At 46.5% G+C, this 27,027-nt stretch overlaps 2 protein-coding genes across 2 annotated transcripts in view; both read right to left on the reverse strand.

The window, feature by feature from the left end:
* Positions 1 to 11,166, reverse strand: part of GPR156 (G protein-coupled receptor 156) — a 58,227-nt gene extending 47,061 nt beyond the window's left edge. The window contains exon 1 of the mRNA XM_033051438.1: positions 11,085 to 11,166. The gene's annotated coding sequence lies outside the window, so the exon portion shown is untranslated. The remainder of the gene's footprint in view (positions 1 to 11,084) is intronic.
* On the reverse strand, positions 7,413 to 26,112 carry LRRC58 (leucine rich repeat containing 58). Its single transcript, XM_033051442.2, has 4 exons — positions 25,591 to 26,112; positions 14,670 to 14,798; positions 13,131 to 13,408; positions 7,413 to 11,699 (listed from the first exon to the last, which is right to left on the reverse strand). The coding sequence occupies exons 1-4, from the start codon at positions 26,094 to 26,096 to the stop codon at positions 11,491 to 11,493; spliced, it is 1,122 nt and encodes a 373-aa protein (XP_032907333.1). The 5' UTR covers positions 26,097 to 26,112; the 3' UTR covers positions 7,413 to 11,490.
* Between the last annotated feature and the right edge of the window lie 915 nt (positions 26,113 to 27,027).

The raw sequence follows: 27,027 nt of genomic DNA on the forward strand, positions 1-27,027 counted from the left end.
CATGGCCTTTAAAGCTATTTTGAGTCAAGGACACATGCCTAAAAAAATCACAGACCTTTAGTACAGAATTTTTAACTAAGCTGAGAAGCACTTTGTTCAGTAAGTTCACTGTTTTGTTGCCACTAAGAAATTCAAAGCAGCAACTGCAAATTGTTTTACCCCAGCATTTAGAATCTGAAATGGGAAAATACTGTTCAGCTCATAAGTGTTTTTGCCTACTGTCCTTTAAAGGGATTATAATCACAAGCGTCATAGGATGATACACACCAGCCCTGCAGTTGTGAACTCCTCAGTCTCTCTGAGGGTTCTAAAAGCCCATTCATCATGAGCTGCTTTAAGAATAAAAGAAACACACCTTTCGTTTCTTAAAAAGAAATTGATAAAATTGATGTCTTTGAAAAAGTTTGACTAGATGTTTGCCAATGAGATTTTCATGAAGAAGACATTTGTTGTTGAATACAAGATTATGAAGACAATACATTTTTTCAGCTTTATTTGTCCTGGAGAATTCTGAAGAAAAGTTCATGACAAAAGCAACAGGACTTACAAGTATGAAAAGGTTGTTACTGTAGAAAGAAAGGAGAGAAGAGGGGAGGAAATGGCTGGGCTGCCATATACACCTCAAGAGTCACATGGAAAGCTCTCAGATCTGGGATGTTCAGGCACATTATGACAAGGAGAAAACACAGGCAAGGGAAGATGTTTTTATCTGTAGCCGGCAGTGCCAGCATTGATGTCTTCTCATGAAACAGCAACTCAGCTTCTGCAATGGTTAGTTAAATCCAAGGATGTACCAGGTTTCTGGGAAGCAGGCTTGGGAAAAATACATTATGCTAGCACCCGGAACAGCAGCAAAAGATGACTGGAACAACCTTTCCAAATGTCATTCCAGCCATTCTGTTGCCAGGCTATTACTCTGGACTTGAGGAATGAATGTACCAAATGAGCAAAGTTACTGCAGACCCATGCACAACTGCTGTGGTTTCCTGGATCAAGACTATAACCAACAAAGTTGTCTGCAGAGCTTGCGGAAGGATGAAAAGCTTTTCTGCTGGTGATGAACCAGCCATCACCTTAAAGATTTACTGGGTTATGATAACCATAAACCTCCTCATCCATGCCAGGTATCACCAGAGGATTCATTTGTTGGTGCATTCATGAATGTTAAAGAATAATTTGTGGGGCATATTTCCATATTCCTACATCTGTATTCATGGAAGAAGCAACATCTGTTACCTTTACACGTGGTGAAATATGTTCTGCTCTATCCAAAGACCCTTTGTCATACCACTGTTGCTATTTAGTTATGTTACACCAGGGCCTCATTTTGTCATGTTAAATTATCATCAGGCTTTGCCTTTGGCTACAGAAATTTGGGGACAAGACCATGATGGTTTAAAAAGCTTCATGTGAGACGCTCTCACTAGATACTTGTGATGTGTGGAATGGTCTAGAAGACATGTTTGTTGAAAAGCTGTCTGAAGAGGGAGTGGCATTCATAAAATGCCATTAAAGAGGAAGTTTTCTTCTTACTCACCTGGTACAGAAGCCACCTTCAGAGCCCATGATGGATGCCACAGATCACCCCTGGTGTTCTCATTTTGCCAGGAGACCACAAATGATGTTGGAAGGTGTTCTTTGTCAGGACAGCCTTGGTTCAGAAGCTGGTGTTGGGTTTGACGAATTACCCTGGGGTCAATGTTATTTCATAACATGAATCCCCAAAAAACCTAGGTAACTGACAGTGAACATTTCTCCAAGAGAAATGACCCTTTGGATGCAAAAAATTCAGCTGGTAAAACGGTGATGACATCTGCCATTTCCCAGTCCTAAAGAGGCACCTCACATTAGCCTCCCTTGGACCACGCAGGGATAGCCTTTTTGACATCCTCACCAGCAGCCAGGCTAGCTCTAAGAGCTGGAGAACTTTTTGGGCCAGCCACCTACAGCATCAGCAGCAATTACAGTAACACCCCCTCCCCTTGCACATGCCCTTTTCCAGGCTGTTGTTGGAAGACAAGCCCTGCTAATTCCCTCCTGTGCAAACGGCATTTATGTGCAAGTAAACAAGCACAAGCTCAGGCTCCTCCTTGCTGTAGGACTAGGATGGCCCTGGGACACACCCTGCCTTTGCTCTCTTCCCTGTGGGGAATTCACTAGCCACAATGCCCTGCTTGAAGTGGATATCACAGGAGCAAGAATACATCCCATCAGGGCTTTGCCAGCCACTATTAATGCAGACCATATTTATCGCAATTAACCAAAGCAGATAACTTACTCATGCAGAGTTTAAATGTAACATGCCCACAGCCCTCTATCAAGAGGTGTGGAAGCAAACAAGATGCTCCTGGACATGCTTGCACAGTGGTTTTCTTCCCCATGGCCCACAGCTGTAGGGACCTCAGCACAGGAATGAAAATACTTACTGCCATGATATGCCTGGCATATGCCAGCTGTTAGCATTCAGTGAAGGGCAGTTTTTGCCTCCCAAGGCTATACTTCTCCCCTCCACATACACACCAATCAAAATCTGTTTTCCTAGAAGCACTACAAAGTGTTTCTAGGCAGGATTCTTTGAGGGCTGTGCATGAGACTAGGAACAAGCTGTGGCCAGGCACCACAGTGTGGGCTTTCCCTACAAACCTTGGCAAAGGGTCATCTCTGAACAGGTTTTCAAAGTGCAAGGCAGCCAGATGGGCTTGCAAGTTGTGAAAGACCAACAAAGTTTCAGACATTTCTGGACCATTTCAAAATGTGTTTTGACAAGCCTGGTTGCATGGGGTTTTCTGCAAGGCCTTTTATGATTATATCTCTCAGTAGAAGTCTCAGGACTGCTTTAAAGAAAGAAAAACAAACAAAAAGATGCAATTTAACTCCAAATACCTGAAGGAGTAAGTAGGGAACTCAACTTTGGAAAACACACTGCAGTGTTTGTTTGAAGATAAAAACCACTGCTGCAAACCACTCAGGTCTGATTTAGATTATAAAGGGTATTTGGTTATATAAATGCAAGGGACATTTTAAAGTCTTCCAAGCAAGGCCATTTCAGCAGTGCTACTCACAACAGAAACGAAGTGCTGGGTTCAGACAGTGCTTTCACCAGGTCCCCTATGCCTGTGGGGAGGTTTTATGAGCAGGGGTTGAGTTCAGGGTCCTCTGAGGGAGAGCAGGACAACACACAGGGAAACAAAGCCCTGTCTTGAGTAGCCCAGAGGCATCCTCTGCCAACAATGTACAAGACTTGCAGTGACCCATTAACCCGATGCAAAGGATGTCCCCAAAAGGACAGATTTACCCCAGCTTTCAAGAAATACGCAGCATGTTTGAAGCAGAGGGTTATTGTTAAGAGAAATGCAAGGTCCCTGATTTCTAGCATCCAGGTCCCCATCCATATTTCTGCCCCATTCCTATGAAATGCCAGTTTGGTAAAGATTTGTTCAGTGTTACCCTGCTCACAAGGAGAATCTGTTAGATCACCTACACCCATCACAGCTGTTTCTGAGGAACTACAGGCTGCCCTCCCGAGTCAACAAACAGCATTTGCAAAGCAAGGCTTTAGAGCAACTAGGTAACATTGGCTGGCAAAAAGGACATTGTTTGCTCAATATTGTGCATGTTTGTTACAGGTTACACTAACTTTTACTAGGGATGGCAGGAACACCAGGAATTACTGAAAAACATTTTTCCACAATGGCATTTTCCTATCCATTTTCAAAGCCTTAAGGCTGAAATTTACTCTTTCAAGGGACAACCCCCAAACAAAACAATGCTTTGCCTTTCATACATATCCTTTCACTAGCAGTAAATGTCTGTGTCCTTGCAGATGCAAAGGGTGACATGCTGACCTGCGGGGTTCACCCTGTGACCCCCTGCCCCCAGCTAAACTATCACCCAGATAAAGGGTTTGTTTGCCCTCCCAACTCACCTGTTCATCCGTGCCCAAATCAAGCTCAGGCAAGGACTGTGTAACACTCTGGTCTGTCTCACTCCCTTACATGAGGAGTGACAGAGCTTGATGAAATAATTTACAGTAATTTCACGATTACAAGCCACACTGACTATAAGCCACACCTCTGGGTGTTGGCAAACATTTTGTTCTTTGTCCATACAGAAGCCGCACCCAATTATAAGCCGCTCTGTCGTTCGCAGCGAGGACCCGCATGCAACAAAGTTGCCAAATAGTAACAGAATCGCGGGATGGCGGGGTTTACTGGCTCGGCTCGGGCCGTGAGGGCTTGGGGCTGCTGACGGGACCAGGTGGCCCAGCTCGGCGCTGCCGCTTGGCGGGGCCGCTCGGGGCCGGCTGCCACTGTCGCTGGGCTCACTCACCTCGGCCCAGCGCTGCACCATGGTGGCAGGGGGGCACGGAGCCCGCCGGCACCCGCGGCGGTGGTGGAAGGCGGGGATGGAGCCCGCTGGCACCCATGGCGGCAGCAGCAGGAGGGGACGGGAGCCGCCTGCCTCCCCCCGAGCCGCAGGGCCAGCAGTAGGGAGCCCCCTGCCTTCCGCCCAGGCCACGGGGCCAGCAGGAGGGAGCCCCCCGCCTCTCCCCGGGCTGCAGGGCCAGCAGGAGGGAGCTCCCCAGCCTCTCCTGGCCTGCGCTGCCTGAAGGAGGGAGTCCCCCACGTTCCCCACCCCCCGCGCTGCCTGCAACGGAGCCTGGCTCCACCCACGGTGCAACAGAGTAACCAATGTGTAAGAATCGGGTAAAGCTGGGTTTTACTGGCAGGTTGCTTGACTCGGCACCTCGGTTTTCACTTCCGGGGTTGGAAATGTCAGAAAATTACAGTAAATTCACGAATACAAGCCGCACTGACTATAAGCCGCATCTCTGGGTGTTGGCAAATATTTTGGTTTTTGTCCATAGATAGCCGCACCCGAATATAAGCCACTTTGTCGTTCGCAGCGAGGACCCGCGTGCAATTAGTAACAGAACCGTGGGAGGGCGGGCTTTACTGGCTGAGCTAAGGCTGTGCAGGCTCGGCCCGCTAGGGGCCGCTGACGGGGCCAGGTGGCCCAGCCCGGTGCTGCAGCTCGGGGCCGGCCGCCGCTGCCACTGGGCTCGGTCACCCCGGGTCGGCGCTGCCCTGCGGTGGCAGGCAGGGACGGAGCTTCCCCTGCTCCTACGGCAGCGGCGGCGGGCGGGGACGGAGCTTTCCCGCGCCCGTGGCGCCGGCGGCGGGCAGGGACGGAGTTTCCCCGCTCCTGCCGCGGCGGCGGCGGGCGGGGACAAAGCACCCCGTCGGCTCCCCGAGCCGCGGCAATGGCTGCGCGCGGCTCCCGTCGGCTCCCCGGGCCACAGTAATGGCTTGTGTGGGGCTCCTGTCGGCTCCCCGGGCCGCAGCAATGGCGGCGCGCGCTTTTCCCCCCTCCCTGGGCCGCAGCAATGGCAGCGCGGGGCTCCTGTCGGCTCCCCGAGCCGCAGCAATGGCGGCGCGGGCTTCCCCCCCCCTCCCCGGGCCGCGGTAGGGGCGGCCCGGGTCCCCCCTCTCCTCCCCGGGCCGCGGCAATGGCGGCGCCGGGCCCCCCCCCGTCTCTCCCCTGGGCTGTGGCAGAGGAGGAAAGAGAGCTCTCCCGCCTCTCTCCCCGCCCCCCGTGCTGCCTGCAGGGAGCCAGGCTCCACCCGCGGTGCAACAAAGTAGCGATTTGTAACAATCGCAAAATGCCGACTTTGCAGCTGCTCGGCTCAGCACTCTGGCAGGCACTTCTGAGGTTGTATTAGCCGCTCCTGATTATTAGCCGCATTTCCGGTTTAGGAGCAAAATCTTAGTCAAATTGGTGCGGCTTGTATTCGTGAAATTACTGTATTCACATATTTGCTGCTCCTGAGTGTAAGCCACATTTCCGGTGTGGGAGCAAAATTTTAGTCAAAATGGTGCGGCTTGTAATGGTGAAATTACTGTATTTGCCAACACAATGGTCTTCCGAGGTGTGAAAAATGGCAGCCAGCCTTTTGACAGTCTGGTGAAAGGGTAATATTTAGGATAATATACAACACACTTACCAGTACTGACTTTGGGTCCTGCTTTTTCCATGGAATCAAGAGGTTACAGACAAGGCATTTGGACAACACTCTGAAGACACAATAATCATTTACCACTCTAATAGTAGCTTTGAGCTGCTACCAGTAAGTCCCAGGCCAGGTCAAAGAGATGGCCCTGCCCTTCTTCAATGCAGCACTTGGAGTTTCTCCTAATTTTTTTTTTTAAGGTGTGCAACTGCAACACACAACCTTTGTGCAGAGAAAAAATGTGCATACATTCAACTTAGGTGTCTTGATCACCTAAGGCAGCATGTCTGAATAAGAGAAGTACAGCTCTACTTTATGATGACACACTTCCAATGCATCAACATAACACTTCCCTTTAGATCTGTGCAACTGCATGAGCCTAAAATGTCAATTTGGCATTCTGAGCATCTGGTTCAGCCATCTACATCACTCACATTTCCTCTGCACTCTTCCTGTTGTTTTAGTGCTAAAGGCAGAGGAGAGGGTCAGAGAGCCAAGATTTGCTCCTAAAGACTAGAACATGGACAACTCATGTCAGGAATTATCACTTCAAGGATTTTGTTTCCAAATATTAGGTAGGCATTAAGAAGGCAAAGAAAAGGGAACCCTAAATTAGAAAAAATTCTTAAAAAGAAATAAGAATATTCTCAACCTGGCTATTACTGCAAGGTCACTGTACTCCTCTGTACTTTATGTTACTCCAAATGGAGCAACTGCATAATTTGAGAGGTTTTTCCTTACATGTGAAGTTGAACCATCTTTGAAATAGTTCCTGCTGAAGTTAGTATCAAGTCATTCTTGTCTCCTACTGTCCTATTTTCCAACACACCACATATCTGCACTGACAACTGGTAATTGCATGGCAGGATCTGAAACATTTTGGCAATAGATCACAAAACTCTTCAGGATGTAGCAGGAAACACAGGATTACTTAAGAAATGGGAACACACTAGCCAGTTAACACAATCAGAAAATTAGCATTCAAAAAGTCATTTAAAGGTTTCAAGGCTAGCGTATTAAGAGGGAAACAATTCACAAAGTTTAGAACTGTTGTTTCATATTGCTGGAAAAGTCCACCTGCTCTTTTTCGAGTGTTTATCCTGTCTGTGAGTTACTTCTGCCTTTGAACTTTGGAGAAAATCTCTGCAACACTCTTCCAGAAGTAAAACAGGATCTGTTTCTGTAACACACACTGGTCTGTCACAAGCATGCCCCAAGATCCAGGAGTTTCAGCAGTCCCTTTGGAAGTCTCACCTACTCTTGGTTTCACACAGCACAGGTGAAATCCCATCCACTCCCTGACCACGTACAGCCCCATTTTAATGCTTCCAATCCTACAAGAATTCTGTCTGCAGAAACACCAGAACTGAGATGTCAGAAAATAACAGACAGACAACAGCCGAAATTTTTGCAGGTTTAGTGTTTGCAATTTGTTTTACAGCTTATAATGAAATACTGTTAGAGATAGCCTACATTAATATGTTTCAGGCAAAATACAGTTTTAAAATTGTAAGGCACTTTAAGATGTCCTAAAACAAATACTTATAATAAAAACTCAACAAGAGGCTGGATGAGAACCTTTTATACCCTTAGTGTTCTAGTCAGTAAATGATCAATTCTCGAGTCAGGCAAGCAAGTGAAATAATCAATAGAAACATTTCCAAGACTGAATTACTGCTGTATTAGTGTGCACTCTGAAGCAATCTACTTGAAGTGTCTTCAGTTGGGGAGGGAGGTTATGGTGTGAATAAGATGCATTAAAATAGTTCTTTGAACTAGGCAACAAAGATGCATTGCAAGGATTAAGTTTCATTACTTTCATTGGATTAAATTCCTTCCATTCATTATTGCCAACAAGAGTAAGGAACAAAAAGGAGTTGGTTCTCCCCTCCCTCCCACCCAGTCCCATTATAATTAAACACAAGATTTCAAAGACTTAAAATGACCAGGACAGAAGCGCATGAAAAACTGCATCTGGCCACTTCAGAGTATGTTTAAATATTCATTACTAACTTCCTCAGGTCTCAGCTCTTATTAAAGAAAGAGAAACATAAAAGAATTGGCAACTGTCTAAGTTGCTTCTGATCAAACTGATATTTTGCTTCTTTTAAACACAACCCCACTGTTCCCATCAAGTACCTGCATTCAGAAACACACCAGCAGCTCTCCGTGGCAGAGGCTTGGTGGGGCAGGGGATGAATGTAGGCAGGGCCTCAGGCCCCACGGGGAAGAAGGAATGAGCAACTTTGCTTAACACAGTTGTGTCTCAGCTTAAGAACAGCTTCAAAACCTGGTAATGCTGGGCTGCTGTAGTAACAAGGGGACTGATACCAAAACACTGACTGAAGACTTCACTTGAAGATGCATCTTTAGGAGCTGAAATCTGCTTACAACTGACAGAAAACAAGCAAACAGACAGTGACAAAAACACTGCCTACTTCTCAGAGCCCCTGAGAAGAGGATGGTAGAAACTAGTGCCTATCATCCATCTGTGTATTTTCAAGTTGTGTCTCACCTATTTTATTGCCTAATAAACTTTTAAGTCTTTGGGGACCAACAATTCCTTGAAAACGACTCACAGGGGCTCAATGTGTTAGGCACTACAGCATATATCTGCATCCCTAGTCCTCTCAAAACTACCTCAGAGGAGGAAAACCTCAAACCCAACCAACCAATAATTTCCTTTTCCTACAAGTTCTTGATTGTTTTAAATTCTGACTTACTTGAATTGCACTTTGAAGCCCAGCAGAAAAAGAAAACTTGGTAGCTATACTCAGGAATATATATATATATATATATATATATATATATATATATATGAATTTTTAAGAGACATTTTATCAAGTCTACAAATGCATAGGTATCAACTGCATAAGCTGTCAAGTTTTGACCTGGCTACAGTGAAGAATCTGTGATTATCCTAATAGACCATATTATATTTGGACAGAAATGAGATGCCTGTTCAGTTAGGAAAGAAACTGCAGTTAAGGATCAAGCTAAATTAGAACCAGCCACCACTGGTCTGAACTCATCACACACAGAGGTGCTACTGTGCAAACAGGAACTCCGATGAAATCTAGCTTTGTGAAGTGAAATAATGTATGACTTCAAGGCAGCTGCTGCTAAAGACAAGAAAGAAAGGTGGTACCTCATGGCCCTGAGCTCAAAAGATCTTGAGATCTCAGCTTCTGTGGCTCACTTTTGTTAGTGGGAGAATCAAGCTCTAGATCACTCAGTTGATTGCTATGGTTATACCAGCAGGCAAGTTAAAATTGTGGCTCTGGAATCATCTTACTGTCATACAGCATTGCTGTGACTATGTTCACTTGGGACAGCAAGAACAATCTGAAAGAGATGAACAAAACAGGCCACTCACTGGCTGCAATTTCACTAAAAGCAGGCATTTGGTTTCTCTCAAAACTTGTAGGTTCTTCTTCCCAAGCAAAACTCACAGAATCTACTAAAGTGATATCCAGTTGCTTGGCACCTACAACTCATTGTGTCTTAAAAATATACTTAAAAATTATTTAGAAAGGCATAGAGCAGATGCAATTAATTCCTGGTGGATCAATGCACACAGGGAATCACATGTATGTGTGGAAACTAAGTTGCAATGATTAACAATGGACAGGGTACTATTTTACTATCAGGTAATTTCTTTCAAATTCCAGTTCTTTCCAAGGGAAACTGGGGAAATAAAGAGTTCTGTCAAGGAAATGCAAGGCAAGAAATTCAACCTGCACACGAGACAGACTGGAACACACAAACTTTCACAGATCTTGTTCGTCAGGTTACATGAAAGCAAAAATTGTAGTCTAATTAAAAAAAAAATCACTAAAGCTAGTTATAAAAAGCAGAACTATCAAAGTGCTTTATATATAAAGTGTCAAACATAATTAAACAGGACCATTAACACACAGCTGCCATAAGATGTTCAACTAGGTACATGTGTTTTCTGAATGCAGGAGAAAAGCACAGGTTTTTAAATTACTCTATAGGTCCATAGCAGGTTAATAAAGTTTTTCTTGTTAATTTCAGCTTCTTAACATTATGTTTTTGCTCTGTTCATGCATTCAAAGGCACAGTTGGATTTGCTCTATCAGAAACTGCATCAAAAGGACTGCCTACCACGAAATATTAATAAAGGGGCAGCTCTCACTGAGTGAAGTATACAACAGCCTCACAAAGTAGATTTACAGATATCTGTCAATTTGAAGTATTAATTTTATAAGGTATTTCTTGATGTGTAAAAATTCTGAGCTATTTTCTGTAGCTTTCCTTTAAACATAGTTTAAGATAACTGAGTGTGTTATTTGAACCATCAACAGACTGCCAAATGTATCGCCACAAGAGCAAATGCAAATAAGGAAGACATTTCAAAAGCACCTCGTGTAAGAAGCTCAGGTAACATGCCTTTGCCTCCCTACTAGCTCTCCTGTTAGGAATCAGGAAAAAGACATTCTCCACAGCACTTTTCTGGGTACTCTCCATTCACTGAGCTGCTATGTACCTTAACCTGACCTTAAAGATAGAAAGTAACTCCACCATGCACAGCAGAACAAACTGCAGTGGGGAAATGTGGTTGTTTATAAACAAAGAATGTCAATTGAGACCGTTCCTGCAATTCATAGCTGTAAAAGCAGATTTGCTTCAGTAAGCTGAGACTCAAAAGCATGACACAGAGCACAGACCACAAGTCTGAAGTAATACCAATTAAACAGAACAACGTCTCTTTCCTGAAGGCACCATAAAGATAGCAGCATTTTAGGTGTAATGGGAAGAGGAAGGAGGAGGAAAAATAACAAATATTGTTAGAAGGAGACACTAAGAGCAGCTTAGTATAACAAGGAAGAAAAAAGGTGGCTCAGTCCTATGATGGCTATAACATGTGCAACAGTACAGAAACCCTGTACCTCTAGACAAAGAGTAACCAGAGTTTGGAAAAACTTAGTCCTGAATAAAAAAAATTTCAACTTTCATTTTCAAGGACGGGTGTAAAATCTGTAATTGAGATCAAAGGAGACAGAAAGGAATCAAACTGCTATATAAAACACCAGGGTCCATACATACTCACATGGCATCATTAGCCTGTTTCTGATTTACCACGGTGTTAAAGGATCTGGACAGTCTCCTTTGCTCTGCAGGATGACTGAAGTCCAGTCAGCTTTCATATATTAAAATCCTTCTGAATCCGCCAGTGAGAACAAATCCCTCTCCCAGCCTGTCTGAGGGAGGGGGGTGCCTCCCAGCCAGGAGACATTTCTAACAATCCCAGGCAATCTACAGGCAGCATGCTACTCAGTTAGATCTCCTAAGCAGCACACTGCACCAAGCAAGCCCAGGCTTGCTAAGATGTTCTGTCCCAGCATGGACTTGTGTACAATTTCTCACAAGCCCTTCAAGCCAGTGGCTCATGCTTCACCATTCCATTATTGCTTTTCAAATCCATTTTCCTTTCCATCTTCCCCTCTGGCTCCCTGTTATCCCAGAAGGACTTTCTGCATCCTGTGCGCAGCGACGCTGGCCTCATCCTCAGAGTCAGACTCGCTCTGGGAAGTGGAGCTCTGGGAGGCAGAGCTGAAGGGAGAGGAGCACTCTGGGGAGCACAGGTAGTGCATCAGCGGGAGCCGATACTTCCCACAGAAGTCAACAAACTTGATCTGTCTGACGCAGCTGTCAAAGTATACACCTGTGAGGGAGAGAGAACAGAAAAACATGAGACCCTGTGCCCAGAGCCCTGCAAACTCCACAAGGCTCCTGTGCCTGGAGCATATGCCTTCAATTGGAATTTTATTGGCACAGCACTGCACTATATGTAGGAGCACAAGGGATACTGGTGGAAGGGAAGGGATGAGTATACTTCTGAAAATGTGAAATTTCTTAGTAAAATACTCCTGTGAAACTGTATTTGGTAGGTAATTCAGAACAGCACACTCTTCACGTAAAGACACGGGGCAGTTACTTCCAAATAACATGCCAATTTCTTCTAGCCATTAGGGAGAAAACTCACGTGGGAATTTGCAAACTTCTTAAATGTCAAATGAATTAATGCACTCTACTTTCAAACTTGTGAAACCTCTTCTAGCAGCTAGTAAAAACGCATTCACAAATAGACCTTCACAACTCTTGTTTTGCTTGAGTGAAACCACCATGCTGATCTTGGATGCTACTTTCCATGGCAACAGTCTTGCTGCAACACACAGTTATGCTCTCCTCTAGTCACAGCAAGTGATTTTAGACATTTTCAGAAGTTTCCAGCAGTGTTTTAAGTCCTAGCTGGTCAGGAGTAAGCTTTTCTCCTGCAGTGGTAGAGTAATGCTGCAGTACTGTGCGAGTTCATAAAGCACAGTGAAAAAGCACAAAACCAATCCACTGTTATCCAAGTTGTGCAAAAGTCTTAGGAAAGAAACTTTTCTTTCCCTCCCAATCTAAGTTCCAGCCCTTCCATCTTTGCTTATGGAGCATGCTTTGAAATTGTCCTCTAAGAAGATAACAGCTTCCATTATGACTGCAAGGTAAATACTAACTAATGATTTTTTTTCCCCCTTGATCTTCTAAATGCTCAATGTGCAGATGATTTACTCTGGTTAAAGATTAAGCATTGAGGCAAATTAAGGCCAAGCATTCCAGGCTGTTTTATGAAGTCCTCTCCTTCCAAGAACTACAGGCTAGTGGTCCCAAGCTAGAGCTAAACAAGTTGCTGTTGGTAACTGCTAAGCACTAGAGCCACTCTCCTCTTTTCCACCCAGAAATTATTCTCACCATTCAAGAGTGTGTGCAAAAGTTCTGCTGTCTATTACTTGCTCTGAGCTATTTCAGGCCAAATGGACTGGAAACTTCAGATCATAAAAACCATAGTGGAGTGCTGGGATGAGCTACAAAGACTCTGACAGAAGTGCTGTCTTAAATTCCCATGCAAATCCAGTAAACCAGCACTACAGCTCTGAATACTGTTCCCAAGTGAACAAGGTTCCTTAAAGACAAGTTTCCCGGGAAATACAGAATGTGGCTGCAGTTAGTAACACTTTGAACCTGAGTGAGCTTATAAAGTCACGGCAAGTCAGAGGGAAAGAAAACCATAAGGTAAGAGCAGGAAGGAGAGCTGTAAAGGTGAACTTACCCCCACATTTAGGATTGGGGCAGTTGCTGGCCAAGCTCAGGTACCGGACAAGACTCTCTGGGAGATCGCTGGGAGTGTAGGGAATGTTGCGAGTTTTAACCGTGCGCCCAGCCAGTTCCTGAAGGCTCGGGGGATTGTAGGTCAGGTCACGCACAAACCGTACCACCAGTGGGTTCCCACGCAAGCTCAGCTCATCGAGGTGAACCAGATTAAGGATCTCTCGGGGAAGGTAAGTTAGCAGGTTATTGTGCAGGCTAAGGGAACGCAGGGAATGTAGCCTAAGGATGAAGATGGATACCCTGTCAAAAAGTGCAAGCAAAATTGCCCCACAGCTACATTAAGCAGACCTAATTACTCTCCCCACACCCACCAATTTCTTTTTATTCGGCTTTTCTCCCTTTTAAAACATAACTTCATGCTGAAAGAACTGCTCTTACTCCAGTACACACAATGCACTAGAAAACTCGGTCCAGCACCAGAATACCTGCTAAAGAAACACAGTCAAACATACTGCTATCCCTCTCAGTATTCCCCACACACTACCCCCCAAAAAAATGTAGAACAAAAGTGTACAAATTGAGTGCTTTCAGGGAATATAACGATTCTTTGTACCCAGTGCACATATCAAGAACAGTCCCTGAGTAAGTCACCTGCTCTGTCTCATGCATTAAAGATGATTGCTGGGAGGCAGCCAGCCCTGGAAAGCCCCATGTTTTCATTGCTTGCGGCTGCACCACCTCGTGCTGATACTACCAGATCTGAGCCAGGTCAGCAGCGGCACAGTGGACAAGATATTTTTTTGCTTTTGGACAAGGCTTTCCCCTCTCCTGAAGCACAAAGCAATGCTCCAGCACAGCATACAGGGTGGCTCCCAAACTTTAGAAGTTACATTGTACTTTAAGAATAATCCCGCTACACCATCAAATTCCAATTTGGAGAACTCCATGCTGCCATTCAGTTGTTTTTAGGGTTACAGCTATACCTCCCATCTTCATTTCCCATCTTAGGCTACACATACAGAACTGCAATGTCCTCTTTCCTCCCATTATGAACAGATAAAGCAGTAACCTAGCCACTAGAACTGTGCTGTAGGATTACATGGAAACTCTAGGATCCTAAGATAAAGAATGCCAAGGGAACACAGAGATGGTACAAAAGGACACACAAAAAGGTTTTGGGTGAAAGGCAAAACCCATCAAGCATTCATTATTAATGAAACAGTACCATTCTTACTTCTTAAGGTAGCAATTTATCTTTTCTGACTTCCCTAGATACTTTTCAGGGTCCTCTATACAAATCTATTAATTCACTGTAAGGTGCAATCTCAGTGATGGGGTTTTAATGTAAATCTTTCACTGAGTTTTCCAGATCATATATTCATGGTCTGCCAGCAGTGCACCATGCCAAGGATGTTCTTTTTCAAATCCACTCACATTAACAAACTGAAGAACAAATAGGTCTTCCCAGGTACTTTTAGCCACACACATAAAAGTTCAAAGAGTTAATTACAGCTGGTGGCTGATGACCGTAAATACTCACTGTGCCAGCTGAGGTGGAATGCTCTGGATCTTGTTGTCACACAGAACTAGATACCTCAGAGAAGGCAGCTTTGCTAATTCAGGTGGAATTGCTGTAATAAAATTCCCTCCAAGGTACAGGAACTCTAAACTGAAAAACAGAGGAGAAAAGAGTGCATTATTTCACTAATTTCAAGTTTCCTTTAACACCTAGGTTTTCATAGCTACTGCACGAAAAGAAAAAAAAAAAAAAAGCTGAGTTGCACATCAAAATTACAACAGAGCTGCTGTTTCACAACAGATAATGTTGAGATTTTACTTCCAGACTCCTGCAGTAACCATTACACCTGCAGGTAGGCACCAGACAACTGTGTATTCCTACACCAACCCCTTATACAAAGATCCTGCTCCATTTTCCAAGAACATGCAGCCTGCACACAGTCTGCAGCACTGCCACAGATCCTGCTGCAGTCAGTTGGAGCTCTCAGTTTCATTAGGAGTGAAGCATGAGCACAGTGTCTCTCCCTGGAAATCCTGGCCCTGCAACAGCACTAGTTAATCTTTGTGGAATCATCTGACTCCTTGGAGACTAACTGGAACCCTTCAGAGGGTTAGTCAGAGGCAGCCAGTTCCCCTTTGATACAATTCACATACCAACAGCACAGAGTGCACCTAAGTCACACAATTTCACAGAGATTGATTTCACTACTCTGAAGTCATGAAGCCCAAAGCAACCACAAACCATTGCTGGGCTTCACTGCAGTTTGGGGCCAAATAAAAGAATCACCGGATGTCCTGTGAAAACTCAGTGGATTGGAGACAGGAACAGAGAGAGGCACTAGATCCCTTCTGCCGGGTGGAGTAGCCAGTATCTTCTGTGCATGTCTGCCCTTCTAGGAAGAAAAATTGACAAGCATTTCTCTTTGACATAATAGCTTCAAGTCCTCATTCCACAGACTCAAGTAGCTTTCTTTCCCTGTTCTTGGATGTTGTCTGAAAGAGGAACAAAGGTAGGCTCAGTTTGGGTACATCTTGCTAATCACAGTCCAGCCAAGATTTTTTCCCATGTCTGAAAAAGGTGGATCCCACAGTCCTGGTTCAGTATCTCCAACACATATTCAGGTTGCCTAACCACAATGCACCTTGGCCTTCTCTGATCCAGCAAGCATTTCCAGTCAGGGAAAGCAAACTCATCCACGATCCATCAGGTTTTCTTTAAGTATAGGTTATAACTTCCTTGGAGTAGGAGACAAATTCATCTCATCCCAGCAACTGACAAATGCTATGGGTACAACTGGCACAGAAACACAAGAACAGAGCACACCCAAGGAACACAGTGGTCCATCCTGACCTGCACCCTGAAACTCTGTGCCACAGCATACGTGGAACGCAGAGAAGCTCCCCCGAGACTTTCCCTAGGATGGAGCAGGAGAACAGTAGAGAAAGTCTATTTTGCTCAGCTCTTGCAAGAAACTTGAACTCCAGAGATCCAATGACAGAATCTGCTTGCGTTACAGAGGCCACTTACTGTAGCACAAATGAACATGACTGACAATGAATGACAGACCTTTGCAACACACCAGGAGATGCTCACAGGGCTCAGCTTTCCCTGGATTCCCTTATATTTTTGAAGTATGTTAGGCAAGCTAAATAATTGAAATTGGACAAAATGGGCAGAAAATTAGGCCTTAAACTAAATTTGGTTATATGGAAGGCAGTAACTACAAACCAAGTGGGATAGCACATTTGGAGGTTACTCCAAGAACACGCAAAAAAGTGCACAGTGAAAAACCACCAGCAACTGCCACTGCTTCAAAGTAACATTAACCTCTCTTCTACTCAGACAACCTGTATGTTGAGGAGTGCGGGTAGGAGGAAGGCTGCTGTGGTGCAGAGACCATGTCAAGGAGAGATTATTTTTAATTAATTTTTGATCCCCTAACAAAGCCCTGAGTTTTAACCAAAATTCCTCCTTCAAACTTCCATTGTTTCCCAAGTGGATTTAGCCTGCTTGACTTTAACTGCTGAGTTACAGTTCCATACAATTCCATACAATTCCTAACTCCATACCGCTACTGGAGCCCACAGTAAAAGCTGTTGGGCAAGGGAATTCTAGCAATGTGGATTTCAATATTTAAATAAGGTTTACACTTTCTAGGAAAAGTGAATAATTAACTCATCCTTTGTGTTTAATGACAACTAATTACAGTAATTTCACGATTATAAGCCGCACCATTTTGACTAAAATTTTGGTCCGAACCCAAAGTGCGGCTTATAATCAGGTGCGGCTTATATATGGACAAAGAACGAAAAGTTGCTGTTTTAGTTTGGAGGACAGGTGTCTGCTGAGAAAGGCAGGAGTTTCTCTTTGAAATGGAGAATGCAAACCCCCTCTCTCCAAATTATTATAATTTTGAAATCAAGGGGTTTTCAGGCAAAAATATGGGAATTAGGAATAACAGTTCTTTTCTAGGGAAATTAAAATAGAAATACAGTACTACAAAGCAACAAACTCCAAACCCTGACAAAGTCAGAGTACAACCTGACACAGTCAGGCAGGGTGTTGGTAGCAGTCCCATTAAATGGTGGCTGCAGTCCCCTTGCAGTGACAGATGTGGCTTAGTTGGAGCAGTGCTCCTGCAGAAGGTGCAGTTTCCCTCTGGAGGTCCAGTGGTGATGTGGAGAAATCCAGTTTTCCTCTGGAGTCCAGTGGAGAAAGGGGCTACCTTATTGTCCCAAAACCTCTGTTTTTATCTTGGTAAGAAATGTTGGGCTCTTCCCCCTGGCTGGAGCAACTTTCAATGGGATGCAGTAATTTTATCAGTCACGCAGTGGGACTCAATGGGCCATTAGCAGACAATGACTGGCTGGAGGAAGGATGGGTTGTGAAAAGATAAAGAACAATGCCCTGCCTGGTTTCAATGGATGGCCCATTAGCAAATTATCTGCCATTGAGATAAGGATCACTGCCCCCACCCTCAACAGATGGTGATAGAACAGATACCTTTTATCACACTCTGTATTGTAACATGCGGCTTATAATCAGGTGCGGCTTATGTATGGACAAAACCCAAAAAGTTGCTGAAACCCAGAAGTGCGGCTTATAATCAGTGCGGCTTATAATCGTGAAATTACTGTACTGTAAAGTGACATGGCATAAAAACATCTCGTACCAAAGAAGGAGAAGAATGCACAAGTTATACATTAAAAATGTTCTGGGAATTAATTTCAAGGCATAAAATGCATATGTTTCAAGAGCAGCCTATTGTACAAACTAAGTGTGCAAATACACTGCCTACAAACTCCTTACAGCTTCAAGTCTGTTCTTTGTAAAGTCTGTAATGAGAGAAGAGTCAGTCATACTAGGAAGGATATAAAGACCTAACATCAGAATACCAACAGTTTAATTAAAAACCCGTTAAATAAGGTAACTCCTTCATTGGCAACAAAATGCTTCTTAAAAACTGTTTTCTTTTTACTCGTCTTCTGAATCACCCTTTTTTGGTCAGCAGACCAAGCTCATGGGGCTCAGTCTGGAACAGCAAATTCAAAATTTCCACATCAACTTACAGTATTAATTAGACGATTAATTTATTAAAAAAACAGAGGGAGGAGGTTTTGAAATGACAAAGAAACTTACTTAAAACATAGGAAAGATATTCTTATAGTTTTCACTGAAACACCACCAGCGGGAAAACAAAATCCCTAACTCCCATCCCTCAAAGTACTATTTGCTGAGAAGAAGGTTCTAGCCTAGTCTTGGCTAAGCAAGGTGAAGGAATCAACAACAGCCGTTTCTACATCAAATTAAAGTGTCAAGAATTGTCTGAATCATGACACAGGAAAAGATTTTCGAGTCTTTTATCAAGAGCACTGGGACACAGTTTGTTCCCAGCTCATCTGTTCCTGGCCTGATTTTCATGTCACACTCATATTAAGCCTGTATCTGGAGGCAAAGGTGATGATGGCACCTGAGTTGTCCTACTCAGGACAGGGCAGTTTGGTGCAAAAGCACTGGTGTCTTCACACAAGAGCCTGCAGTAAGGCAATCCACAACATTCACTCCAGGTTTTTGCATGAGGACCAAAGCAGGGATGGCACTGAGCTTAGTGAATGCTTCTAACTAACCTTTCACACTTAGACCTAGTCCTTCTGACAATCATTAATCTGTACAGTCATTTTGATCAGTCAGCTAAGGTCTTGTGAACTGCTGTGTACACAGAGGTAGAACTGGATTTTTTCTGCACTTCCAAAAGTACAGAATCTTCAAAAACCCAGAGATAACTATCATCAAACAAACATAAGGTCAGTTCCAATTTTTGAAGCTAGAATGAGTGATTTACTTCCAACTTGTCACACAGACTCTGGCTGAATGAGTTTCAAAAGGGAACAAACACTAATAGAATCAAGATCAACAGAATCTGAAAAAAAATCCCAAGAAACATGTGATAGAATTATTAATGAGGGTTGACACTTTCTCTCCTGCCTTTCACCAATGTTGACAAATACACTAATAAAAGGCCAGAGTCCCTTTCAGCTTCACATCCAGCAGCCCCCTACTCAGCACAATCAGTCCTAATTGCTGCCAAGCACAGCCAGCATACTGAGTCCATCATGTGGTGCTCCTCTCTAGCAACATATGAAAATACTTTTACCTACTAGGAAAGGAGTGGAGAAATGTTCAAACAATTATGATCAATTCAGGGAGCAGTAGCAAAATTTAACATGCAGAGACTGTACCTTCTTGCTTATGTGCTTGATGTTTTCAGGTCATCATATAGCACAAATCAAATCCAAAAGCCCCCAAACAATCAGTAAATAAGAAGAGCCACTCTGACCACTAGAGGTATTTTTTTATACCCTATCAATTACCACAGCACTCCCATAGTAATATATCAAGGGGATAATGTCTTTAGGCATAGGAGATATGCAAATTTTCAATACACCCTGTTTCCATACAGATGCTTCTTCGCATAAAATTTAACAGCTGACATCAAACAGATGCATCTAAATAGGCAATATAAAAAACCCCAAACCAACAACGGTGCCTCAAATAGCTCCAGGTCTTTTTAAGATAGAAGTTTTAGCAAGAAATTTCTAGGGCAGTTTTGAGGCTCATGCAAGGGAGGAATTTCAAAGCACCCCACAGTACACTCCTGTTAACCCTGTTCTACGATTTGCTAATTCCTGAGAGAATTGCATAGCCTTTGCTGACATGCAAATTTAAGATCAAACAGTTGTCTGAACACTATTTGCAAAACGTTTGAAGAAGGGAAGAAGAAGGAAGACAGCAAGCAGATTTCCTAATGCTGTATCTTTATCAAAGCTCTGCTTGCCATTTTCCCACACTAACAGGCATCCTTTAAGCGTATGCTCGTCTAACACGCTTAATACTACACATGAATGAAAGTAAACACTCTGGTTTTCAATGCATCTAAGTCTTTATACAAACCTTGGATGAATCCGGTTAGGCATCTAAGGTCTTTGATCCCAGCCCTTGCATAAGCAGGCTTTATTAGAGAATACCAGCAAGAAGGAAAGAAACACGCACGGGTCTTTTCCAAGCTCTGCCCACTCCCGGTGCTCTACAGAGCATAAGAGTATTCACTATGAGAGTATGACTAAACTCAGAATTCCCATGGGAGACTTTAAGTACCAGTTGCATTTCACTAAGCCCTTGAGAATTATTCATTTTACAGGACATTTGCAGGACATTTCCCCAGGCCTGCACACTGATCAGGGCAAACCTTGCACCCTTTAAGCCCAAACTCACAGCTGCACCGTGAAGATCAGAGCTATGTTTTACCAGATTTGCCCTACAAATTTTGTGCCAGGATGGGCATAAGTAGATGGCCACATTTCCAGCTCACCAGTTGTAATACACTTTGCCCCAACGCGCATCACCAGTTGGATCAGCAGAGGGAGGATACGCAGAACCAGTGCAGCAGTGGGATCTCTATGCAGATCACAGTTCAGGAGCTGATGAGCGCTGTGGATTTAGTCTGAGAGAGAGTGACTGACCATAACATCTTACACTGAAGACACAGCAAGGTCAGCAGGGAGAAGTACAGAGAAGATAACACTTGTGTCTGCCTATGCTAAGCTCGTACTTTATCTGGCAACAAACAGGAAAGCAATGCAAAGAAGACTGCTCTCACACTTCTGGTGCATTCTCCACTCTAAATTCACAGCAAGAGCCAATGCTCAGGTCTTGCACTGTACTGACACACCAGCTGAGAGGAACTGGGGATGCTGGGCATACAGAAGGACCTGCCACAGCCTCAACATGATAAAGAGAAAGCCCGCAGCAGGGTCATCACCTACATTTCTCAGAAACTCATGGGGCTATTGCCGGTCATGCTCGATGCTTACAGTGAAACTATGATGAAAGAGCACTGAATTTTCCTAATGGAAAACATGAAGCAAAAGTTACTCATCCCTGGTGCCAGCTTGCTATGATCAGCATCATCCTACTGCCATCACCACAGCAATCATGATCATACACTTATGAAGCCATGCGAAGGAAGCTTCAAGCATATTGGTGGTCCTTCCACAACAGCCTAGGAGATAACCAGTAATCAAGAACACAGCAGTCACTTTCCATGCAGGATCTTGCACTGCACACAAAATATTTGTGTGGGCAAGGATGGGACTGAAGCCAGAAGGAGCAAGACATGACAGCAGCAGGACTGGCTGCGGTTCTTATCACCAAGTTCACTAACTTGCCAAGTCACCAGGAACATGCCAGGGAAAAGTTTCTGCACAATATGCCTGACTCAAACACAGCTTGTGTGAAGTGGTGGATTTGTTATCTTCCTGTGAGTAACAACACATGGCACATACCTCCCATTCCAGGACTTTTGCATTCGTAGTCACCAGCATGTTTCTTCTCCTTTGGCAGCTCAGACCCATCAGTTTTTTATACTTTCAACTTTACCACATACACACACTCCTTACCTGCTATATTCTTGGCCTCCATTAAAACTGACATGCAGTCCCTTCAAAAACTAAAACAGGAAATCATGGGGTGCAAAGGAAAGACATGAAGCTTAATTATCAAGAGTATCTTTTTTTGAAAAAAATCTCATCACAGCTCAGACATTCCCTAGAAATCTAAGAAGCATTTCTGCAACTCTGATCTGTTCCCTAATCAGTGACTGGTGCAAATGGGAAGCTGCCAGGGTCATAGGAAGAGGAGAACTCAGGAACTCTAGTAGCAGCCAGAGCAACTTGATCAGTAAGAGTGCTGCCTGCATTCCCCTGTGGTCTCAGAGCCCCTAAGATAAAAGAAAAAATTCTTTTTATGAGATATTGCACACGGAAGAAGGGTCAAGGTCTTGGCTTGTCAGCAACAGCAAGACTGGAATGTGCAGATTGAGCTGTGAGGTTAACAGAAGCCACAATACCAAGTTCCACCTCCAACTGCTAGAGCTCAGAAACTAATAGAGGTTACAGCATTGCTGGCTCTGTTCTGTCCTTGCTCAGGCTCATTTTACCTACTTCTACAACAAACGCACTTACACTGAGGACACCCCTCTTGTCAGCAGGCAGGAACAGAGACTGGAAGCAGTTTCTCTCCAGAATGTACTTTCTACGTTTTTGGCAAGGGTCACTGTTTACCTGGGTCCCAATGAACAGATTCAGGATTCCTTCTGGAGGAACAACACATTATAAAGTGTTATTTTCTCCCAGTGCTGGCAAAGCAGTGTGTAGCTCCCTTTCATTACTTAAGCAGTCCCAGACACAGAAGTCACTGACGGCAGAGTGGTAAAGGAGCTGACAATCCTGGTGGGGCACAGATTTGCTATCTTGAGTTAAAGTTCAATTATATTATGTTGACATGTTAGCAGAAGTTCCATGAGGTAGCACTGGTGACATGAGCACAAGCTGTGTCTAAGTGTAACTTTTCCATCTGACACATAACTTTGCCATGATGAACTGACAGTTCAACAGCTTTGTCTGCATTTGCTCTCACCGAATTCTCCTTCTGGGAGTTCAAACATAACTGGTCCAAGAAAAGCTGCAGGACAGGACAACAAGCAGCCCTGCTTCAACAAGGGCACGTCAGAGGAACAAAGCAGAGTGACAGAGGTGCAGCATGGAGCACAGGTCACAGCCTGCTGGGCATCCTATGCAGTGCTATGCAGCCCAGTACCTACCTGGGGACATCACAGAAGAAAAGCAGGGCTGAAATTTGCTTTCTTGGGAAAAAAAACCCGAAAAACAAAAGACAGGAAAAAACCCACAACCCACAAAGACCATATAAACAGCAGCAGGGAACCTCTAACACAGAGGCAAGAGCAACAATCAGATCCCAATCACATCCTGGATGCTATCAGACATGCTACGGAGACAATGTGGATCATCTTCTTCATGAACTGCCCTCCTCCACTGGCCTCTTCTCTCTTGCCTCACTTCCTTATTCATCCCTGAAGCATCTGTTCCCAGACAGAAAAAGCAGCTGCGCTTCCTCTTCCTCATGACAGCCCCAACCAGGATGTATCACAGCTAGCCAAGAGGGACATGGGCATTCTCCATCACTCAAATTGTCTCACAGCATCTCAGCCCAGAAAGCTTAACCCAGAACTGCTCCAAATCCTTAACAGTTGCATGCTATGCCACCTGGACAAAAGCCACAAAATCAATTACAGTAATTTCACAACTATAAGGCACACCGTTTTGACTAAATTTTTTCCCCGAACCTGGAAGTGCGCCTTATCGTCCAGTGCACCTTATCTGATGGACAAAGTTGCGAAATTTGCCAAACTGGAAGTGCGAGCCACAATGGGGGGGGCGGTGCCACGGGAGCGCCGAATCGCGAGGCGGGGCGGCAGCGGGCAGCCACGGCCAGCAGGAGCCACGAGGGGACGGAGTGAGCCAGCGCCGGCCCTGGCCCGGGCAGAACAAGAAGCCGGGCGGCGCCACCACGGGTGCAGGGGGAACGAGAAGCCGGGCGGTGCCGGCCCCAGCCTGCGCGCGAGGGAAACGAGAACCTGGGCGGCCCTGGCCCAGGCGTGGGGGGAACGAGAAGTGCGAGCCCGCAACAGCCCCAAGCAGAGCCCGCCCGGCGGCGGCATCGGAGCGGCGGTGGCCAAGCCCCTGCGGCTGCCGAATCGCGGCGCTGGTCGAGCCCCTTGCAGCCGCTGAAAAGCGGCGACAAGTGGCGCAGCCCCGGGGAAGCGACGAGAAGCGCCGCTGCCGCCGGCAAGCCAGGACGCAGCGCAGCCGCGCGGTGGGAGCCGGGTGCCATGAGCCGTGCCAGCCGGTGATAGGGGCGGGCGGGATTGCCGGGGCCCGCTGCACGGGGAGGGCACCTGGGGCTGCATTTAAAGGCTACACCGATCTTTGAAAAATGTTTGCAAATTGAGCACCTGCCAGTAATTCGTTACTTTGTTGCGCGCCGCGTGGCTCCTCGCTGCAAAAAAAAAGTGTGCCTTATAGTCCGGTGCGCTTTATCTGATCTACAAAGTTGCGAAATGTGCCGGCTCCTGGGGGGTGCGCCTTATAGTCCAGTGCGTCTTATGGTCGTGAAATTACTGTAATTGTATTATACTGCAGCAGACAAAACCGTTCCCCAACAGCTCTCAAGCAGTTCTGGTACCTCCTACCTACACCCCTGGGAGACATCACTCCACACACAACATTCTATGCTTCCACTGGATGCAGCTCTGCTGAGCCATCAGAATGAATCCAGGCATTTAGGGTCAAGGGTGATGGAATTTGCATAAGAGAGGCTGCCTCTGGCAAGATCCTTGGCATAGAGCTGGAGCAAACAAAGTTCAGATCCAAAGTCTTAGCAGAGAGCCACAAAGAGGCCAGCCTGAGACCTGAGAATCCAGCAGAACACACTGAGGTGCCTGTGTCACTTAACCCACAAATAAGCATCCTTCTTGCCCAGGAGGACACAAGGCTTCAGGAGTACTCAGCCCGGCCCAATGCAGGGAGCCAATATCCAGTGCTGTCTAAGGTCTGTTCCCAACTGCTGTGATTCAAGCCATACATTTCTGTATGACTGGCCCCAGAGCCAGATGTACCACTGCACCTGAGCACAGCCTGGGGCTCCATGCTTTGGGCCTGTTGGTATCTGTCAGATCTACACAAGTCAGTGGGTTGAGAGAAACACCACAAAAACCTATCCATGACAAGCCCCCAGTGAGACTGCAGCTGTATGGGCAGAAAGGCCCTGCTGTTTACCTGAGCCACAAACACATATTTACCCATCATGCAGCCATGAGCTGAAGGACACATGATGTTTATCTCACTGTCACACACACAGATGTGCATGAGAGGAAAACTATGGTGAGCCTTCCTCATGCCAACACTCACACCAACCACACCATCACCAGGAGAGCATCACTGCACCAGGGTAGCCCAGGGACTGGGCAGTGCCAAGAATCACCCAGTTTATGAGTACAGAAGGCCCATCATCGCCTGAAAAATACACAGGATCAACTGGGTTGGAAGGAACCACAGCAGGTCATCTGTCCAACCTCCCTGCTCAAGCAGGGTCACCCTAGAGCACATGGCACAGAATTGTGTCCACTGGTATACCTTCAGTGAAGAAGACTCCACAACCACTCTGAGCAACCTGTTTCAGTGATTGGTCATCCCCACAGTAAAGCTCTCCCTCATGTTCAGGAGGAACTTCCTGTGCATTGTCATTTTCTGCCCCTTGCTCTATTGCTTGGCACCACCAAAAGGAGCCCGCCTTCATCCTCAGCACTCACCCTTTAGATACTTTTCTATATGTATACTTGGATGAGGTAAGGACCGTCCTGGAGTTTTAGTAACTCAACATGACGAAAAGGATGAGCCAAGTTAGCGGCAGCAGTGTCTGGAGGCACCTGAGGCTGGAGAGAACTGAACCCCCGAGGGGCAGAGTGTCAGAAAATGTGGCCGGGGTTGCCGAGGCTGTCCCTGCTCCTGCGGGGCCTGTCCCTCACCTGTGGAGCTCCTGGATGTCGGGTGGGATGCCCTGGAGCCGGTTGCCGCCGAGGCTGAGGCTGCGCAGCCCGCGGAGCTGCAGCAGCGCGGGCGGCACCTCGGAGAAGCGGTTCCCGCTGAGGTTGAGGACGCGGAGGGAGCGGGCGAGCGGCGCCTGCCCCAGGCCCTTGGGCAGAGAGCCGGGCCCGCCAAGCCGGTTGTTCTTAGCCAGCAACGTGTGGAGGCACGGCAGGGATAGCAGCTCCGTACCCATCTCCGTCAGCCCCGTCCCGCTCACGTCCAGCACCTCCAGCGCCGGAAACCACTGAGACAGCCCGGCGGGCAGCGGGCCCGACAGCCGCCGTGGCGACAGCACCAGCCGCCGTGCCTCCGCGCTACGCCGCGCCGACAGCTCCGCCGCCAGCGCCGGCTCGGCCTCGAGCTCCGGCTCGGGTTCCGGCTCCATCGCCAGCTCCGGTCCGGGACCCGGCTCCAGCTCAGAACCGTCCCCGCCTGCCGCCGCCATCCCGCCCGCACCGACCGACGGCCCCGCGCGTCACTCCGAGGGGCTTCCGCGCCTCGCTCCGCCCCGGCCCGCCCCGGAACCTGCATAGCCCCGCAGCCCTCCCTCGTCACGTTCGATCCCGGGCGCTCCGCCGGCCGAGGGTACAGCGGCCACAGAGAGGCGAGTGCTCTTATGCAGGTTGCGGGGCGCCTGCGGGTGGGCGGTCGAGGGAAAGGGAGCGTTCGGCGGTCCCGGAACGAGCACAGGAGGGCGGCGCGCCGGCGGGGCGAGAGGTGGCCCCGCGGCGGTGGCTGTCTGGGGCCGCGGCTGCCCCAGTGCCGCTGCTCGTCCCCCGGTACCGCCACCGTCCGCACCTGGCGGGCCTGGCCTGCCGGGCTGGTGCGGAACCGCCGGCTCTCTGCCACCCGCTCCCTGCCAAATGCCACCCCCCCTCGCACACCAAGTTCGTGACACCAGGGCAGCTAAGTGTAAAATTAAACCATACCCTTTCCTCTGTCACTTTTGGTCATCCTCGGAGCCCGAAGGAGAGATGCTGCCTGAGCCCGTGAGCCCCATGGCCTCTCCGTTGTGGCAGCTGGTGGGGGAGCCTGGTCCGGCATCTCTGGGTGTTTTGTCCAAGGGTGGATCTGCTTTGGTCCCCGAAGAACAGAGAGGTTGGAACTGAGCGCTCTTTGAGGTCACTTCCAACCCAAAACACTCTGTCGTTCTGTGAGCTGCTGCTGCTGCGCACCAAAACGGAGGTACTCCCAGAAGTACCTCAGTGAATGTCCTTGCCAGGATGTGAAAAGACAGCTTTGGTCTTGAGCCAGGGTATTGCAGGAGTTAATCCCTAACACACAAATCCATCAGGTGAAGCGGTCTGATGCTGGTCACTGATCGACATGGAGCTGACCCCTGTTGTACTATACATATACAAACAAGCAAGTCAGGA

The sequence above is a fragment of the Catharus ustulatus genome, chromosome 2 (assembly GCF_009819885.2).
Source record: "Catharus ustulatus isolate bCatUst1 chromosome 2, bCatUst1.pri.v2, whole genome shotgun sequence".
NCBI classification, from domain to species: Eukaryota; Metazoa; Chordata; class Aves; order Passeriformes; family Turdidae; genus Catharus; species Catharus ustulatus.

Excerpts from the sequence above, each read along its gene's own strand:
- LRRC58 (XM_033051442.2), bottom strand. The coding sequence starts at position 26,096 with ATGGCGGCGGCAGGCGGGGACGGTTCTGAGCTGGAGCCGGGTCCCGGA. Across the intron at positions 14,799-25,590 it reads GACATCCAGGAGCTCCACAG|TTTAGAGTTCCTGTACCTTG; the intron begins GTGAGGGACAGG and ends TCTGTTTTTCAG. Across the intron at positions 13,409-14,669 it reads ATTCCACCTCAGCTGGCACA|GCTACATTCCCTGCGTTCCC; the intron begins GTGAGTATTTAC and ends CTTCATCCTTAG.